This window comes from Pelobates fuscus, chromosome 2, assembly GCF_036172605.1.
Source record: "Pelobates fuscus isolate aPelFus1 chromosome 2, aPelFus1.pri, whole genome shotgun sequence".
NCBI lineage: Eukaryota > Metazoa > Chordata > Amphibia > Anura > Pelobatidae > Pelobates > Pelobates fuscus.
This window is the reverse complement of record NC_086318.1, coordinates 417,927,737-417,947,321: the sequence shown is the minus strand read 5'-3', so window position 1 is coordinate 417,947,321 and position 19,585 is coordinate 417,927,737. Positions and strand designations below refer to the sequence as shown.

At 41.6% G+C, this 19,585-nt stretch overlaps 1 protein-coding gene across 2 annotated transcripts in view; it reads right to left on the bottom strand.

The window, feature by feature from the left end:
- The window catches only part of PLCB1 (phospholipase C beta 1), a 739,173-nt gene that overhangs the window by 147,257 nt on the left and 572,331 nt on the right, over nucleotides 1-19,585 (bottom strand). For both annotated transcript variants that reach the window (XM_063444005.1, XM_063444006.1), the window contains exons 17-20: nucleotides 10,119-10,203; nucleotides 6,213-6,337; nucleotides 5,461-5,615; nucleotides 3,154-3,318 (exon numbers count right to left, since the gene is read on the bottom strand). In XM_063444005.1, coding sequence (XP_063300075.1) covers nucleotides 3,154-3,318; nucleotides 5,461-5,615; nucleotides 6,213-6,337; nucleotides 10,119-10,203 — 530 coding nt within the window. The remainder of the gene's footprint in view (nucleotides 1-3,153; nucleotides 3,319-5,460; nucleotides 5,616-6,212; nucleotides 6,338-10,118; nucleotides 10,204-19,585) is intronic.

Below are 19,585 nucleotides of genomic sequence, written 5' to 3'. Positions count from 1 at the left end.
ATGGGAGAGGACGTATGGGTCTAATGATAAATATATTTGTCCCAGTAGTAAAAATAAATATGTTAGTCCTAGATGCCCGAATAAAGACTATAACTTTTGCCCATATTGGTCTTGTGTGGGGTGGGCGACTTGGGGACAGACAGTAGACAAAGACATGATAGTGACTAAGTTGCCTACCAGCCCATATTGTAAGTCTATGGAATGTAATCCCATCCATATACTTATAAATAACCCCGATAAGTTCTTAGACAAATATGGCAATTTATTTGGGTTTCAGATATACGGGACGGGTTTAGATCCTGGGACAGTATTGTTTATAGGGATAGAGACTGATACGGTATCCTCCCAAACTCATCAAGTATACCATTCCTTTTATGAAGAGATGAGTATAGATAATAAGATCCCCCATAATGCTAAAAACCTGTTTATTGATTTAGCCGAAAGTATTGCCGGTAGTCTTAATGTTACCAACTGCTATGTGTGTGGAGGTACTAACATGGGAGACCAATGGCCTTGGGAAGCAAAGGAGGTAATGTCCGGTTCTGAGGCAGTTGACCAATTAATATCTACACAAGCCGATTATCATATGTGTGTTAGAGGTAAATCTGAGTGGAGATTAAAGACCTCCATCATAGGTTATGTTTGCATAGCAAGGAAAGGAATAATGTATAATACTTCTGTAGGAGAATTAACTTGTCTAGGGCAAAAAGCTTATGATGATGAAACAAAGAATACAACTTGGTGGTCGGCTTCAAATGTCTCAGAACCATCTAACCCGTTTGCTAGATACGCCAATTTAAAGGATGTGTGGTTTGATTTATCCATCACATCTACCTGGAGAGCCCCAGCAAATTTGTACTGGATCTGTGGTAAGAAAGCCTATTCGGAGTTGCCACAGGACTGGGAAGGGGCATGTGTGTTGGGTATGCTCAAACCATCCTTCTTCTTGTTACCGATTGAAACAGGTGAGACTTTAGGTGTTAAAGTGTATGATGTGAATCATAGGAAGAAAAGGGGACCCATAGAGATAGGCGCCTGGGAAGATGATGAATGGCCTCCCCAGCGTATCATAGATTATTATGGGCCAGCCTCGTGGGCAGAGGATGGTACCTTTGGTTATAGAACCCCTATTTATATGCTCAACCGTATTATAAGATTACAGGCGGTGGTTGAGATTATTACTAACGAAACATCGCAAGCGCTCAATCTTCTAGCGAAGCATAACACCAGGATGAGGACGGCAGTCTACCAAAATAGATTAGCCTTGGATTACCTTTTGGCAGTAGAGGGAGGTGTATGTGGGAAGTTTAACCTGAGCAATTGCTGTCTTCAAATAGATGACGAAGGGCAAGCAATAGCGGAGCTTACTAGCCATATGGTTAAACTAGCGCATGTGCCTACTCAGGTATGGAAAGGGTATAATCCAAGTAGTTGGTTTGGTAGCTGGTATGAGTGGTTTGGAGGGCTTAAGGCAGTGGTAGGTGGAGTCCTACTGATTTTAATGTTGTGTCTACTCCTGCCGTGTCTTATACCCTTAGTAGTTAGGTCTGTGCAAAGCCTGATAGAAAATATAGCAGAGAGGAAGGCTGCTGCACAGATAATGGCGATTTATAAGTATAAGGCTCTAGATCAGGGAGAACCAATGCAGGAAGATGAGTGTTGAAGATTCACATCATAAGATAAGTCTGGTCTGGTTCAAGGTAACTTGCGGTGTATGCAAACTAAGGTTAAGTGATGCCTCAAGTAATTGTAAAATATCAAGAGGCATCAAAGGGGGGAATGTGGTGGAATCTCGGTAAAAATAAATTTAGTAGGCCGAGATTACCACGTGGCATGTGTACGTGCATATGCTGACGTATCGATCAGTTGGTTGCACGAGGCAAGATACGATCAGTAGTGTACGGAGCATGTGCAAGAATACAGGATGTAGTATTCCCCCTCCTCCATTGTGCTGGACAAGCCATGCGGTCAAGCAGGAAGTTAATTCTTATTTGTATTGATTGGTCAAGAGAATGTGAGGGTGGAGCTTAATATGGGAGGAGTTATGTGCCTATATAAGGAGCCTGCACTATTGTCCGGGACTCAGAACTTGTGGTATTTTGGTGACGCTAGTCCCTCTGAGTCCCGATCGGTGATCCAATAAAGAATCTCTTCCTTCCTGAAGAAACCTGTGTCCATCTCTCTGTGCTTCGCTTCCGTCAGTTTCTCCGGTATCAGTGTTATATAGTGTTCTCTTGTTTATTTAGATCCAGGGCTCCACTAAATCTAAATAAAATCTGGAATAAATAAGAAACAGAGGAGTCCCTTCAACTACTCGATCTGCATTGTGTAATGTCACTCCGACACTTCTAAACGTCCAGAGCATTGGGACATGCGCGGCCAGCCTACCTTTACGATCCATAATGTAAGCGGCCTGTGCGTATTATACTTAGAAGCTATAAGGCCCTTTGCAACGTTTCATAAATCTAACCAAAATGAATGTCCCCTTTAATAAATATAAATAGTACCCATTTTAATAATGCATAACCGAATTGTTTATTTTCTTGTTTTTGTGCACACTCACATGTGTCTATTTATATTGTTATCGCATTAATAAGTGCAAAGTCACATTATATCCACCACAGTTATGGTTAAGTGTTGCTAGACACAGACCTGTTCAGCATTCCTGTCACTGTAATCAATGCCTTAGTATGATCTCTTGCCTTAACATGCAATAAAAGCGTGTTTGGATTCAGAATTACATGCAGGTAAACCTCAACACCCCTTTTAATCTAAGCCAGGCTTCCCCAAACTCCGGCCCTCCAGATGTTGCTGAACTACAACTCCCATGATTCTAGGAATGAAATAGATCAGCTGAGAATCATGGTTGTAGTTGAGTTGTGGTTGAGTTGTAGTTCAGCAACATCTGGAGGGCCGGAGTTTGGGAAAACCTGGTCTAAGCTAATCCTGGGCAGCATTCTAAATAAGCAGCGGTAGAAACCTGTAATACTAATTAACCAACCTCAATCAAAATAACTACAATTATATAATAATAAAAGTAAGCCATATCATTGTCAAAAAAACTGTGAGAGCTGGTTAAGGAAAAAAGAAGCCATAGTATATAGGGATAAGTATATTTAAGGATAGGCTGGTACGAAATGAAAATCTTATAACCTTTTTAAAAACAATAGGTTCTTCTTCCCAAACGGGATTAACAGCATTTCCTTGGGAAGTTTTAGTTTTAAAAGCTTTCCGCTTCGTGTCAACAGGTAACCCAAACATGTCCACTTCAACGTAAGTGCCAACTTTTTTATCTGAAAGGAATTGTCCTGAAATGATCTGGAAGGAAAACAAAAAATATATTAATAAATGCAGAAGTTGCTAAAACAGTGGTCCTTAAACCTTTATTTTTTTTTTATCAGGAACTCAAGCTCTATACGTGACACTAGCTTGGCAGCCCATTCTTCAATTGGATAAACAAGTCATTGGCCCATTAAGTGTAATATAATTAAAATTGAGCTCCATTTTACAAAACACCTTAATTAAAATCTTCCCAGTATCATATGGGTCTCCAAAAGGCGATGAATAATGCTATTACAGTAAAAACAAACAAACAACAAAACGCATTTTGGCACTTGTTTTGGGCCAGATGAAAGTTATTCTTCTTCGTATAAGAGAGGATCGCATATAGAGGTTCAAAACCACTGCTCTAATAGAACAAGCTTGATACAATATTATAAAACTATGCTCCATAGGTTGTAACATTCCATCCATCCATCCATCCAGTAACAACTCTTTCACCTTCAGACAACATACACACTATATGTATCTAGTGATTTAAATGGGTGATTTTCACTATAAATGACAAAGACTGAAATTTTCTTTGTTAATGCTTGCATTTGCTTAATGCTTAATATAAAATTCTTGTATATTTTTGTACCTATTTTTTTTTTTTTGCAGGGTTTTGTGCTCATTATACACACAGGTATTATTCCCCCTGTTGATTCTACTGTATGCATAAGACAGCTCCACCATTAGTAATAGGGAAACCACACACTTAGCTTAAAAAAATTGCTAGTTGCTTGATGGTGATTACATGAAAAACAGCTTCCCCAGGAGACCTTCACAGAAGGCCTCCAGAAACCACAGGAGCATGTATACATATTGGAGAATAGCTGTCCTACAGCCTCACCCCCAATATGTATACAAGCCACTGTGGCAAGGCTTGTAGTGTAAGAAATGTATATGCAAAACTGCAATATTGTATATAACTTTCTGTGTATGTGACTGGTTTCACAACTTGTGGTCATCTACTTGATAACAGTGTGATAAGGATCAAAGCTTTCAGTTGCATTTTACAGCACCCAGCTAAAACAAAAGCTTCCATCCCTCCAGCAGTTCTCCTGCCAACCAGTTTTCCATGCATGTTATCAGAAGATTAGATTAATGAACATCTAGGTGTAACCATTGAAGTGTGTGTTTTCCCAAGCCATCCTGTCCAATCTACCCAGAAACCAACCCTAACTGGTCACTTCTTTCAAAACGTTACAGTAAAGCTTGAGGGAAGAGATCAAAGGGAAAGACGTGTGCAAAGACAGAACTCTCTGGAAAAATGGGGCTGGATAAATCACTTTTTGGGAGAGGAAAGGGATTCTGGGACTTGTAGTTAATGACAGCAAAAATCAGTCTTTAAAAGAACAACAGCCTCGGCATCTCTCCTCTCTTCGCTCTCTCTTTGTCTCTTTTGGAGAGGACAGCGCAGCAAGCACAGGTGACTGTCCCTACTACCAAGATGAAGGCGCAAGGGGAAGATCTTCATTTAAATATTTAAATATTGCCCTTTTATTATGTATCTTTTGGTTTTGGACTGTATTGGTTATAGTGTGTAATGTGTATATCCCTTTTTAAATCTGTAACAGTATCCTAAACCAATATTAGCAATACATTTTATTATACACTTGTGTTTGTGTCCTATTTGTCACACATTCCCTAAAAGAATATCCTTGTAAGAGGGTCATAATTTCTTCCAGTAGATGTCTACTCGAGTCATAATGTGGAGGGGGGCTAGGAAGGGGATCTGGTTCAGGGCTGCAGCCTCACGCCACCAATCTTCTGATTACATATCTGTCTGTTGGCACAGTCCTTCAGCAGGGAAGTGATGGGAATTAAATATTCAGGGCAAGAATTGTATGGGTGCAGCCCTTTTGTGCTTGAGCTGGTGCAGGTGAACTCAGAAATTATTAAAGGGACAGGAATGAGGTGGGACAGTGAGCTGATTTGGTTGTAGAACATACCATTTGCTTGTTATTGTTGGCAATAAATTGGCAGACCTCCCGTGTCACAATCTCAAGACTCAACTCGATCTACTCAATAAACTGCACTTATAGCTTAACATTATTTTATGATCAAAAAATAATTATTTCCATTATTCCCATTTATAAAAAAAAAAAAATCAGGCTTTGTCTGGCTGGCTACTTATACCTTTACAGAAAGAGTGTTTGCAACTATTCCATCTACAGTGGTTTCAGTAAATGGATCAAAGTGCTTGTCAGGTCGCCTCATAAACTCTGGCTTGAGTCTGTAGCCACATTTGCCATTGTATTCGTACATCCCCATATTCAGTTGCATAGAGAAATCTGTAAGTAAAGAAATAATCTGTAAACAATGTTATCACGGATTTGAAATTTGCTCAGACTTTGCACATGTTTACTCAAAATAGCTGAATTGAAAGGAAACCACTACGTTGGCTATTTTGGGTTACATGCTGGATGCCTTTTATTCAGGTTTAGAGAACAAAATTATTTACAACATTTCATTGTCAAGTCTTAATCATATAAAAGGCTTGACCTTGAAACGTTGTATATCATTTTGTTCTCCTGATCTTGAACAGAAGCCCTTGCTAGTTGCACTACTCTGTGAAGCCTTTGGAATTTGACTTTGAATACTTCTAACGGACTCTATTGGGTTCTCTGAGTGCAACACTACCTCTGGTATTTAATTATCTGATCATTTCACCTCAATTTCCTGTATAGCAAAAAAATCCCCAAATTTTAATAGCATCAAATAAGAAAGACAGCCGAAATATGTGCTTCTGCCTGTGAAGAGACTTAATACTACTGGGTGTTATTGTTCCTACGAAACCAATCATTTACCTGCTTATATCTATTTACTGTATAATTTGTCCCCAGAACAAATACCGTACATTAATAACATGTGATTGAAATGGTACTTACCTACTGTTTGGAAGTTAAGAGCCACCAATTGGCAACCGGCATTCCAGAAGACCTGAGGCATGTAGTTTGATGAATCTACTCTAGTTCCTTTAGGGTAAATTCGACTGAGCTGCATTTTGTTATATCTGGAAGGGGTTAGTTAAGTTTTTTTCCATTGCTAAATGAGTCACAGAAAATAGGTACAAGTATAGGTCAAATGATGACATCTCATTATTATAATGTATTAATTAAATAAAGGCATTTTGTAATTTTCCTTCACAATTCAAATCACACTAATTATTTTTGCTGTACATTTGTATAAAATTCGATTACAGAAACCCATTACTTCTTAGTCAGGTCTTCAACAGAAAAAGCAACATTTATCATTAACAATTTTATACCAGTACATGGAGTCAAATACTTTGTTTGTTACTGAAAATGAGCACAGACCTTGCTCTATCCCATCTTGGTGTAGGCTGCGACATGAAGCCTCCAGGACCTTCTGTACAAAAAGCGAGCTACAGGTCAGTGAAAACTTGATGCAGGGTTTATTTCACTACTCATTGGGATTGTAGCAGAATTTTCCCTCCCCCTGTTTAATTCCTTTTTATATATTCTCCTATTATGCACTCCACTTCTCTCCAAAGTAAGACGTGCTGAGCATCATGGGAAATTCAGTTAAAAAAAAATGTAGAAATTAGGAGTACCCATAACACTTCAAATGTTTGTGTACAACATTTTCAAATATGGTAATTCAGCCTACAGGTGCAAGTTTCTTAACCCCTTCAGGACCGGCCTGTTTTTGCGATGTTTGTACGTTAAGGACCAGAGCAGTTTTAACACTTTTGTGGTGTTTGTGTTTAGCTGTAATTTTCCGCTCTCTCATTTACGGTTCCCATACAAGTTATATATTGTTTTTTTCAGGACAAAAGGGGCTTTCTTTACATACCATTATTTGTATTATGTCCAATATTGTATTTAAAAAAAATAATAAAATATGGTGAAAAATTTAAAAAAAAAACATGTTTTTGGACTTTTACTTGAAAAATCTTTTACTTATCTACAAAAGCTAATGAAAAAACAGCTAAATAGATTCAAAATTTTGTCCCGAGTTTAAAAACACCCAGTGTTTACATGCTTTATTGCTTTTTTTTGCAAGTTATAGGCCTATAAATACAAGTAGGAAATTGCTGTTTCAATATATATATATTTTAAATGTATCAATAGTGACCTTGTAACACCGTTATCTGTCATAAATCCCCGAAACACACCTAACATGTACATATTTTTTTTAAAGTAGACAACCCAGGGTATTCAAAATTGGGTATGTCCAGTTTTTTTTAGTAGCCACTTAGTCACAAACACTGGCCAAAGTTAGCATTTATATTTGTTTGTGTGTTAAAAATGCAAGAAACGCTAACTTTGGCCGGTGTTTGTGACTAAGTGGCTACTAAAAAAGGCTGAACATACCCCATTTGCAATACCTTGGGTTGTCTTCTTTTGCAAATGGTATGCCATCATGGGGCTAATTCTCATTCCTTGGCTACCATACGCTCTCAAAGGCAACCTAACCAATCCGACAAATTTCAATAAAAAAAAAAAGTAAAATCAAGCCTTATATTTGACCCTGTAACTTTCACAAACACTATAAAACCTCTACATGTGGGGTACTGTTATACTCAGGAGACTTCGCTGAACACAAATATTAGTGTATCAGAACAGTAAAATGTATCACAGCAATAATATCCTCAGTGAAAGTGCTGTTTGTGTGTGAAAAATGCAAAAAAAATCACTTTCACTGACAATATCATCGCTGTGATATGTTTTACTGTTTTGAAACACTAATATTTGTGTTCAGCGAAGTCTCCCGAGTAAAACAGTACCCCCATGTACAGGTTTTAGGGTGTCATAGAAAGTTACAGGGTTAAACACAGTGCTAGCAAATTAAATTATCTGGACTTTCGGCCTGGGTTGGCAGGCAGGTCCCTCAAATTGCAATCATTAAAATTACTTAATTAGGTAAAAATATTACATAAATACACATGTAGAATTTTAATATATATACATATTTATATATTTGACGTCTACGTGTATATTTATGAAATTATTTATGTAATTATGTATATGGACATATGTATATTTCGTATTGTTTTTATTTATTTATTTATACATAGATATATATATCATTACATTCTAAGTATATTTTGATATAAATATATATATATATATATATATATCAAAATACTGTTAGAATAAAATTGCATATATAAATATTTTTTTATAATTATTAAAAATTATTTTTATTTTTTGTTATTTATTTTTATTAACATATTATTTGTATTTTATAATAATATATATATACCATATATATAGCAATTATATATATATTGTATATATTCGTGTGTAATTTAAATATAAGTGTATTTTTATATTAATATACGTATATATAAATATAAAAATACACTTAATATGACATTATATATATATATGATACATATACATATATTATATATAGATATAATACATGTATATATATCATATATATATACACATATTATTTATTTATTTTTACACTGATTTTACACTGGTTTTTTTTTTACTTTATTTTTTGGATTTTTTACTTGCAGGGAGACTGCCTGTCAGCACAGACAGTCCCCCTGCAGGCAGATACAAAGACCCCTATTGCGGTCATGTGATCGAGTGATCACATGGCCGTGGGGTCCTGATCTGCCGAGGGGGGACTGCCCGGGCAGACAGGCAGTCCCCCTGGACCGGGTGGAGCACTGATCGCCGCCGTGGGACCGACGGCGATCAGGTAAGTAGCCCCAGACCGTTATGACGGTTCAGGACCGTCAGCGGTCCAAACGCACGTTTTACCGCTGACGGTCCTGAACCGTCAGCGGTCCTGAAGGGGTTAAAAAGTATGCATATGATGTCATATTATTATTATTATTATTGCCATTTATATAGCGCCAACAGATTCCGTAGCGCTTTACAATATTTTGAGAAGGGGGATGTAACAATAAATAGGACAATTACAAGAAAACTTACAGGAACAATAGGTTGAAGAGGACCCTGCTCAAACGAGCTTACAGACTATAGGAGGTGGGGTATTAAAAACATTAGGACAGGAAATATCAAGTAGGAGTGAAGCAGAGCTGGAGGAGAGCAAGAAACAGGTATGTAAGGTATAGATTACTCTGGGAGGCCATAAGCTTTCCTGAAGAGATGGGTTTTAAGGCCATTCTTAAATGATTAAAGACCAGGAGAGAGTCTGATGGCAGTAGGCACGCTATTCCATAGGAGATATATAATTCTCTGTGCTCTGTGTATAATGTATGTATGTGAGGTTGTGTATAATGTGTGTATGTAATGGTGGGTGAGAGGATGCGTGTAAGGATGTGGGTATGTGCATGGGCGTGTGGCTTGGAAGGTGAACATGACTGATTGGCACGTGAATGTGGATTGTTTGATGGGTTTAGGTGATTTGCTACAAAACCCGGTGTGTAGAAATATGTGACTGAGTAGGTGGCTGCATGGGTAAATGAAACAGGTTGGGTGCCTGTGGCTGGGGGGAACATGACTTAATATGTGGCAGGGTGTGTTGTTAGATGGGGGGTAGGTGACTGGATTGGTAAGTGAATGCTGTTGGCTGTGTGGCTGGCTATGTGGGATTGTGTGGGTAATGATATGTGGCTGGGGCACGATGTGACAAGTTGGAATGATAATATGTAAAAGGCTGGTGGTATGTGGCAGGGGGAGTTGTTGAAAGTGACAGGTTGTGAGCATCTGACATGGTGTGTGCTGCGTGAATGTATTATTTTATCATAAATCGTTTCCTCAATCTAAATGCAAGGTTAATTTTACAACATATTATCATTTTTTTTTTCAGCTTAGAAGTTACACAACAATCATTCAAAAGGATTCTCTACGAATTCCACAGGAGACTTTGTTAGCTGCTCAAGACCTTTTGTTTCCACAAAGGAAGACATTTCAAAACTCTTGTTTCGTTCTGCAAAAAAGAAAGAAGAAAAGATAGTAATACAAATTAGGAGGCGTTATCACTGGAAAACTGTGCACCAACGAATCAGAGTAAAACTGAGAATAAAAGCCTTCAATAACTCAAACCCAGGTGGAACCCGCCACCATTGTAAGAAGTCAAACCATTTTAAAGTAGAGCAGAATGACTTCATACCTGGGGTTAGGTGGGCACCTCTTCGTGTCTCCAGTAAGGCTGTCAGAGATCTCAAGGCTGCGCAAAACTACTGACACCATAACCACTACAGTGCACTGTATTGGTTATGGTGTTTGCAGTGTTCCGCTAAGTACAAGTACCAAACATGAGCAGATTATTGCAAAGGACAATGCTTAATGCATTTATATTCTCTGTATTTTTACTAGTTTCTTTCAAGCACCTACATTTTTCTGAAGCTTGCGTTAGGAAAATCACACATACATAGAAAAATATCTCCATCTTAATGTTTCCTTAATTGTTTGCTGAACTTCTTCGAAATAGTATCAACTGCATTAGTAAAAAAAACAACAACAACAAACAGCTCTCTAATGATTTCCATGTATCCAACGTGAGCTTTTTTCAAGTTTCCCTTTCCCGTACCCATTGCAAGGAGCAATTTTAGGTCTCCTGACGTGTCTCTCCAGAGGTTGCCAGTACTCTTATCTCCTATCATTGCCACTGCAACTACTAATCTCCTGTCACCAGTAAGTGAACTTGATCATTAGTGGACAGCTTCGTCGTACATAATGGAAAAAGTTGTCATCGGTTAAACTATAACTGGTTGGCCAAGTGGTAGATACCCAACTTTTACAAACCAAGATTTTGATGATGTTTTTAGGTTTTTCATTTCAACAGCTTTTCAATATAATTTTTTTAGATTTTGCAGAGTGTACAGTAAATTTGACGAGCGATGTGTTAATTAACATATGTCAATTGGTATATTAACCCATCTACCCCTCACAAAATCACCAGATTTGCCCTTGTTCACTTATTCTAGTGAAGGTAACTTAAGGCCTCTTCCTCAGTGAATTGGATCAGATTCAATCAGATAAACTATTGTAATAAAGGACCAGTTTGGGTACCATAACAACTTCATTGAAAAAAAGTTGCTATGGTCCCTGGCGCTGACTCATCTTAGGGGGTTAAACCGTTCCTGAACAATTACCAGGTTTAGTAAAACAGAGCAAAATATATATATATATATATACATGTATGAACAAAGTAAAAATAAAAAAAAGTTAATATATAAAAAAATAGAAAGGTAGATTATAGTTCAAGCAGTTCAAAAAGTCCCCATCGCCCCTCCCCCATCACACTTTCACCTACCTATTATAACCTTCACAAAACACATTAATTGCTGGATTATCTGTTGGCATCTATCCCAATAAAAGAGAGACGAGTGAGTATGAAATATGAAATATATCAAATATGTCAGCCTGACTAGCGATTGCCATTTCGACCCAAGAAAGACATCTTGGAGGAATGTGTAGGGAGTGAATTTTATATCCAGCTGAGTGCTTTGTACCTACATAAGGTTCTCTCCAGCCTGCTGTTTATGTCACTGTGACAGCTAGTAACCGGCATTTGGTTCTACTTAACTGTATTTTGAAAGTCATTGTAGCCCAGACAGAAAACAGATGCAGCTCGAATGGAACTTGTAAAGTACTTAGAATGTAGTATCGTAAAGTGCTTTGCTGGTGTCAGTGCCCACTGTTTAATGCTAATGAACACATTGTCACACTTCAACATATTAATATAAAAATGCTTAGTTTATGCCAAGTTAAATGATTGTGAGTTTTAACCCATCAAGGACCAACGATGAACTATGCCATCATAACATGTTTTTTAGAAAGGTAATACAAAGAGGAACAGGAACAGCCAGCAATATACAATCCACATATTTTATTCACCCTCTTAGGGATATTAAAATCTCAACACACTACCTACGCGTTTCGGTTTACAACTTTATCAAAATGACACAATTGTAAAACAAAACGTGTAGATGGTGGCGGTCAAGTTTTATGTTTGAACCTTTGGAGGCACCTCATTTCTAATATGGTTGCACTATTTTGTTACGTGATTTTAAAAGCCCTAAGGGGTGAATAAAGTATGCAGATTTTATATTTCCAGCTGTTCCTGTTCTGGTTTACTTGGTATTATGACCTTTGACTTATCTCGCCTTTTTGAACTCCAGAACACTGAGTACTTGAATGGTGCACTGGGGTCGGACTGAACTACTAGACAGGGATTGTATTGGCATGCAACATTTTTGATGAACTAGGATTTGAGGTGTTTTTTTTTTATTATTTCTTACATTTTCTTTGTACATGTAATTCCAAAATAAGATGCCGTACTAATTTAGTAACTGTATGAAGCTGCCAAACTTAAATGAGCAGGGAATTCCACACTGGCCTAATGTCATTAGAGATCCAACTGTGATTATAGGAGTAACAATTGTTTCTTATGGGGTGACTTCTACATTTGCAGAGATTTGTTTTGGACTGAACTGTAATTTGGCCGAATTTAGGCTGATCTGGTGTTTGTCTGAATTCCGAGGCGAAATGTTACTGCAAACTGCACAATGACAAATGACATGTTTTTGGGGGGATGGGGGGTATTCTGAATTAATCCCATGGCACCCAAATATATGACTGATCAGAAAAAAAGAAGATTGATGGCTAGGGGCTGCTAAGTATTGATTGTTATCACAGATCACGTGAGAAGTTAAAAATAAAGGGAAACAGGTAAGGGTAGAAAAATATCCATATATCATTTTATTAAAGACACGGAGGCTCATATTATGCATAACTCTTTCTTTATTTCCTCAGCAGCAAAGATAGAGGAATATAAATATTATCAAAAAATGAAAGAAAAAACTGTTCAGGCATAACAGGTAGCCAATCACATAATAGAGGAAGTAGCTATATAAGTCCTGTGTCTCCCACAATCCCCCTCTTTCTTTGCTGCTTCCTCAGACAGCTAAGTATCTTACTTGAGCTCTCCTACTTATTGCATTTTGTGTTGTGATATTTACATGTGTCTTTACAGTTATTGCTTATAGCTGTTATTATTATTATACTATCTGTAATTGGTGTTTGTTATTAACTGCATCGTTGGTGTATTTGGGTGTTCCCCCCTGGGACTTTGCCCGCCATCGCGGGCTGTGTTTTTCCCCTCCCTCCCGTCCCTGTTCTCTCTGCTCGCTTTTCAGCGTAGTTACTCTGCCGCAACGGTCCTCTTTCTGCGACTGCGGCTGAGTGTGCTCGTTCCCCTCTCACGGGCTGCCCGCGCGGGTAGGTGCACGCGCCCCTTCCCCTGCCGGGAGCCGGTCCGCGAGCGCACTCTGACACGTGCGGCGGCCATTTTGGGCGGTCACTCGTATCGCCCTGTCCTGCCGTGCGGTCGGTCCCTGTTCTGCTCCGGGTTCCCCTGCTACACCAACGATCGGGTTATAATCCGTTTGCTGTTCTGCTGGGTTAATACAACCCATTTCTGGTATTTTTCTTTAGGTTTGCCTTAGTGCAGTTTTCCCCTAGTGCCTACCGCCATTATGCAGGATAATAAGGATGGGCCTACTGATCCCTCTGGGGATTTCCCTATAGATAACCCTGAGGGTACTATGGCCTCTCAGGAGTTCCAGGCCTTATTAGAGGCCACTATGGCGTCCTCCCTTCAAAAGGCTATTGCCTCCGCTATGGGGGCTGTTTCATCCTCCTTCACCCAGCCACTTCACCCTGTGTTTTTGCCTTCCATGGCTACCCCTACCCCCCTGGGTGTGGGGTCCCCTTCCCCTGCCCAAACTGTGCCGGGTGCCCGTAAGGCGAAGGCAAAATCTCGACATATCGGCTCCCACTCCTCGATGCAGGCCTTGCCTGCCATGACTGACACGCCTCTGGCGGTCGCAGATAGCGCGCATCCCACGCGTACAAGAGCCCCTGGCCGGGCTAAAAAGGCTAGGTTGTGGAAACGGGCTAGAGCCCTGGATAATGGGTCGGATATCGACCGGAGTGTGGAAGATGATTCCGATATTATGGAGTATGACTCCTATGTTGAGGGCGAGTCAGGCGAGGATCAACCCCCTACGGGTGTAACCCCTTCTGGATCCTCTGCCATCCCACGAGGAAAAGTGCCAGGCCCCACTGGGGATGATAATAAAGGGCTTTTAGACCCACAGGGTAACTCCCTGTTCGACCCAGACGACCTACGTCACCCGAGGTCTGCTGAATGGGTCCCTCCGGACCATATCGCCCAATATGTGGCTAAACGGATACGCACACCTCTGTCCAAGGAAGGCCGCAATAAATTGCGCGCCGAATGCCCACGGCCTTCCCTCCCTGGCGCTGCCTGTAAGACCCCAGACGTTGATCCTCAAATTGCCCAATTTTTAAATAAGTCTGGGTGGAAGCCTAAAAAGTGTCTTGATCACTCCCTGAAAGGTGCCAAGACAAAATTCTAGATACGCTGGGCCCCCTGTCAAAGCTGTACGAGCTTCTTGACGCCGCTCGTAATGGTGACTCAGTTCTGGATGTAGATGTGGCCATCGGGTGGGTCCAGCGGGCTATCTGCCTTTTAGGGAATGCTAACACGGCCATGTCCTCCGAGCGACGCAAGGCAATTCTCTTAAAAATAGACCCTAAACTGGCCGCTATGACCGTAGCTGAACCTGACTCAGCCGATGAGGGGATGTTGTTCGGCACATCCTTTGTGAAGGACATGGGATCCTATGTCAAAACCTTTACGGCTATCAACAAGGCGCAGGCAAATATGAAGCGCGTATTTGCGCCCAAGGTTTTCGGTGGGGCCGGGTATAGCAGGAACCGTCCACCCGGCCGTGGTTTCCGAGGCTCGTTCCGTGCCACCAGAGGTTCCTTTTTCCCCTCTCGAGGGTTCCAAGATCCGAAAACGCCTCCCTTCTTTCCGGCAAGAGGGAGATCGTGGGGCTCCAGATACCCCCGTGGTGGGTGTTCGGGCAGACGCCCTTATGGTGAGTACCCTTTCTTCCCCTCTCGATCAGGTTCGGGTGGCGGGGAGGCTGGCCTTATTCTACCTAAGGTGGGCAAGTATAACCTCAGATGCTTGGGTTCTGCAAGGCGTAAAGGGTTACCAACTGGAATTTGTCTCCCTGCCTGTTCAAATTTCTGCCCCCAGGGAATTGTCTCTCCCACAGGAGCAAGACGCGATGATCTCCGCAAAAGTCGGAGAGATGTTCTCGAAAGGCGCCATCGAAGAATTGCCGTTTGCCACCCTAGGCTTTACGAGCAATCTCTTCCTAGTGCCCAAGAAAGGGGGCGGAGTCCGCCCAGTGATAAATCTTCGCCCTCTCAACGCCTTCCTACGCTACCAGCATTTTCAGATGGAAGGCATTCATTGTCTCAGAGACCTGCTGAGACAGTCGGATTGGATGGCCAAATTGGACCTGAAGGACGCGTACTTCACGGTTCCAATAGCGGTAGAGTCCAGGGACTACTATTTGCACTTCACTTGGCACGGACGGCGTTGGCGTTTCACTTGCCTGCCGTTCGGTCTCTCCTCGGCTCCTTGGTGTTTCACCAAGGTGATGAAACCGGTGGTGTCATACATCCGTACCCGAGGGGTTCGCTTGATTATTTACCTGGACGACATCTTGATCAGGTCCCAATCATTGGAATGCCTAAGATTGCATTTGGACTGGACAGTCAACCTTTTACAGAACCTGGGCTTTCTGATCAACTGGGACAAGTCAGTCCTGACCCCCGCCCAGTCGATGGAGTTTTTGGGGTTCCAGGTGGATTCCGTACGGCAGTTCCTGTACTTGCCGGAATCCAAGATGAAGGCCATCCAAAATGAGCTTCGTCGAGCTCTTCGTGCTTCGGACCTATCGGTTCGGCAGTTGGCAAGGATCATCGGTCTACTGGTCTCCTCCATTCAGGCGATATTCCCAGGCCCTTTACATTACCGGGCCCTCCAGCGGCTCAAGGGGTCACACCTACGTTCGGGTCACTCCTACAAATCTCGGATATGTTTGGACGAGGAATCCAGAGACGAGCTGGTATGGTGGCTAGCTCACATGGAAGCCTGGAAAGGAAGGGCGATTTTCGGTTCCATTCTGGACGTGATCATAGAATCAGATGCCAGCTTACACGGCTGGGGTGCTCGTTGTGGCGACGTTTCCACAGGAGGCAGATGGTCCGACGCAGAGAAGTCGTTACACATCAACTGCCTGGAACTTCTGGCACGAGCCTTTGCGATTCGCAGCCTTACCCCTGGAAGGGCGAACTGTTGCGTTCTCCTCAAGTTGGATTCGAGATGGACCTATTCGCCTCTCGCCTGAACACTCAATTGCCGAAGTTCTACAGTTGGAGACCGGACCCGGCGGCTGTGGCGACGGATGCCTTTCTTCAGGAATGGCCGCCGGGCCGCCTATATGCCTTTCCTCCATTCAACATGATTGCTCGCACAATCTCGAAACTGGTTCGACACGACTGCTGTCTGGCTCTGATCACCCCTCTGTGGAGATCCCGTCCGTGGTTCCCTCGACTGATGGAATTGTCCATAGACTTTCCACGTCTATTACCGAACTTTCGGAACCTCCTTCTGGATCCGGATTGGAACTCGCACGAGTTGGTTTTGCGGCACCAGTTGCCCCTGGTAGCGTGGTTCCTTTCAGGGGACGCTGGGTTGTCCCTGACGTTCCACAGGCAACTCTCTTGCTCCTCGATAACGCCTGGGCTCCGGGCACGCGATCAGCTTACCGAGCTGCATGGAGGTCTTGGTCTGGTTGGTGCATGGAACGGGCAATGGATCCCGTATCTGCCCTTCTCCATTTGATCCTGGAGTTTCTCACAGCCCTGTTCGACTCGGGTAAGGCGTACAGAACTATCAATGTTTTTTGCTCGGCCATATCTGCCGGTCACGGCGGTTTGGAAGGTTTACCCGTCGGCAAACATCCTTTTGTATGCCGCCTTCTCAAGGGTATTCGCCTCGGCCGTCCGCCTAGGTCGCGTTTTTCGGCCTTTTGGGACGTCAACATAATGTTGCGGTTCCTGTCGGCGTGGTATCCTAACCATGACTTGACCCTTAAGCAGCTATCCTCCAAGATGGTTATGCTGCTTTGCCTGATCTCTTGTAAGAGAGTCTCCGATGTCAGGGCTCTTGACTGGGGTGCCTTTGTGTTTACTCCCGAAGGCGTTACTTTCAACATATCTAGGAGGACTAAGTCGGCATCCAAATCCTTCGTATATCCTAGATTCTCGGTATGTCCGGCACTATGTCCGGTGGATTGTTTGAAGGCCTATCTGGATGCTACGCGAACGTTGCGTTCGTCGGACCGACACCCCCTATTCATTTCCTTTAAGGCTCCTCATCGGCCGGTTTCGACACCGACGCTAGCGCGTTGGATTCGTTGGCTTTTATCCCTGGCGGGTATAGACACGTCTATCTTTACACCTCATTCTGTACGAGGTGCTATGGCCTCGAAGGCATCCTCAGTTGGTTGCCGTCTGGAGGACATAATGCGCGCAGCGGACTGGTCCCGAGAATCGACCTTCAGGGATTTCTATTTCAGACCAATTGAACACATCGCATCTCAGGTGATAGCACAGCTTTGAACTTGCATAATATGAGCCTCCGTGTCTTTAATAAAATTCCCAGATTTTACTAGTAACATGACGTAAAGTCATGATTTTATTAAAGACACGGAGGCGAGTATTATTCCCTCCCACCCTCCCGGTGTGGATTTGGGATAAGAGATGCTTCGATACTTTGCAGGTATGTTTTCAATTAGGTCTGTATTTGGATCACGTATTTATATCATGTATTTTTATCATGTTTTGGATGATTTTGAAGGTTTTATGCTGGTTTCTAATTTTTATATATTTTCTATTTCAGAATCCAGTTTTATGTATGACTCCTCACGGTTTTGTTTGGTAAGTCTACAGTTTTGAGTTTGGAAATTACCATATTTTTCTATCTTTTTTAGCTTGAAGTTATCACTTTGTTTCCCGTTTCCTGTTTGGATCAAGTGGGACATCGTTTCATCTTACCTGGTCTTCGGTTTCGCAAGAAAGAGGGGGATTGTGGGAGACACAGGACTTATATAGCTACTTCCTCTGTTATGTGATTGGCTGCCTGTTATGCCTGTACAGTTTTTTCTTTCATTTTTTGATAATATTTATATTCCTCTATCTTTGCTGCTAAGGAAATAAAGAAAGAGTTATGCATAACACTCGCCTCCGTGTCTTTAATAAAATCATGACTTTACGTCATGTTACTAGTAAAATCTGGGAATTATATATTATATACTTAATAAATATGCAATAAAGAAATATAGATTTTATTTACGTTTTTTCAGTATATTAGTTACTGTTTCTCACTTTTTGATTTGTGAATCAAATGGTGGAACAAATTTCCTAACATTGTATTGTAAAATATGCACACAATATTATATGATGTGTGCAGCATTAAAACCACCTGTCTAATATTATGTAGGTCCCCCTCACTACAGCTATGATGTATTGAGGCATGGACTTCACAAGACCTCTCAATGCATCCTGCAGTATCTGGCACCAAGACATTAGCAGCAGTTCCTGTAAGTCCTGAAAGTTGCAAGGTGGGGCCTCCATGGATTGTATTTGATCAGATGCTCAAGTGGATTGAGATCTGGGGAATTTGGAAACCAAGACAACACCTTAAACTCTTCCTCAACAATTTTTACAGTGTGGCAGGGTGCATTGTCCTGTTGAAAGAGGCCACTGCCATCAGGGAACACAAATGCCATACAGGGGTGAACGTGGTCTGCAACAATCTCTAGGTAGGTGGTACGTGTCAAAGTAACATCCAAATGAATGCCAAGGTTTCCCAGCAGAACATTGCCCAGAGCACATGACTGCCTCCGCTGGCCTGCCTTCTTCCCATAGTGCATGTTGCTGCCATCTCTTCCCCAGGTATGCGGCTATCCACCTGATTTTAAAGAAAATGTGATTTATCAGATCAGGCAATCTTCTTCCATTGCTCCATGGACCTCTTTTGAAGCTCATGCCCTCAAGGCACTTTTGGTCATCATCGGCAGTCCCATACGCAAAAAAATAAGATGAACTGTGTGTCTTGTCACCTTTCTATCATGACCAGCATTAAGTTTTTCAGCAATTTGAGCTACAGTTTCTTTTGTTTGATCATATCAGAGCCTTTACTCCCCACATGCATCAAAGAGCCTTTGATACACATGACCCTAATTCCAGCTCACTGATTGTCCTTCCTTGCACCACTTTTGGTAGGTGCTAACCACTACATACCAGGAACACCGCATAAGACTTGCCATTTTGGAGATGCTTTGACTCACTCGTCTAGCCATTGCTATTTGACCCTTGTCAAAGTCACTCAGATCTTTTTGCGTGCCCATTTT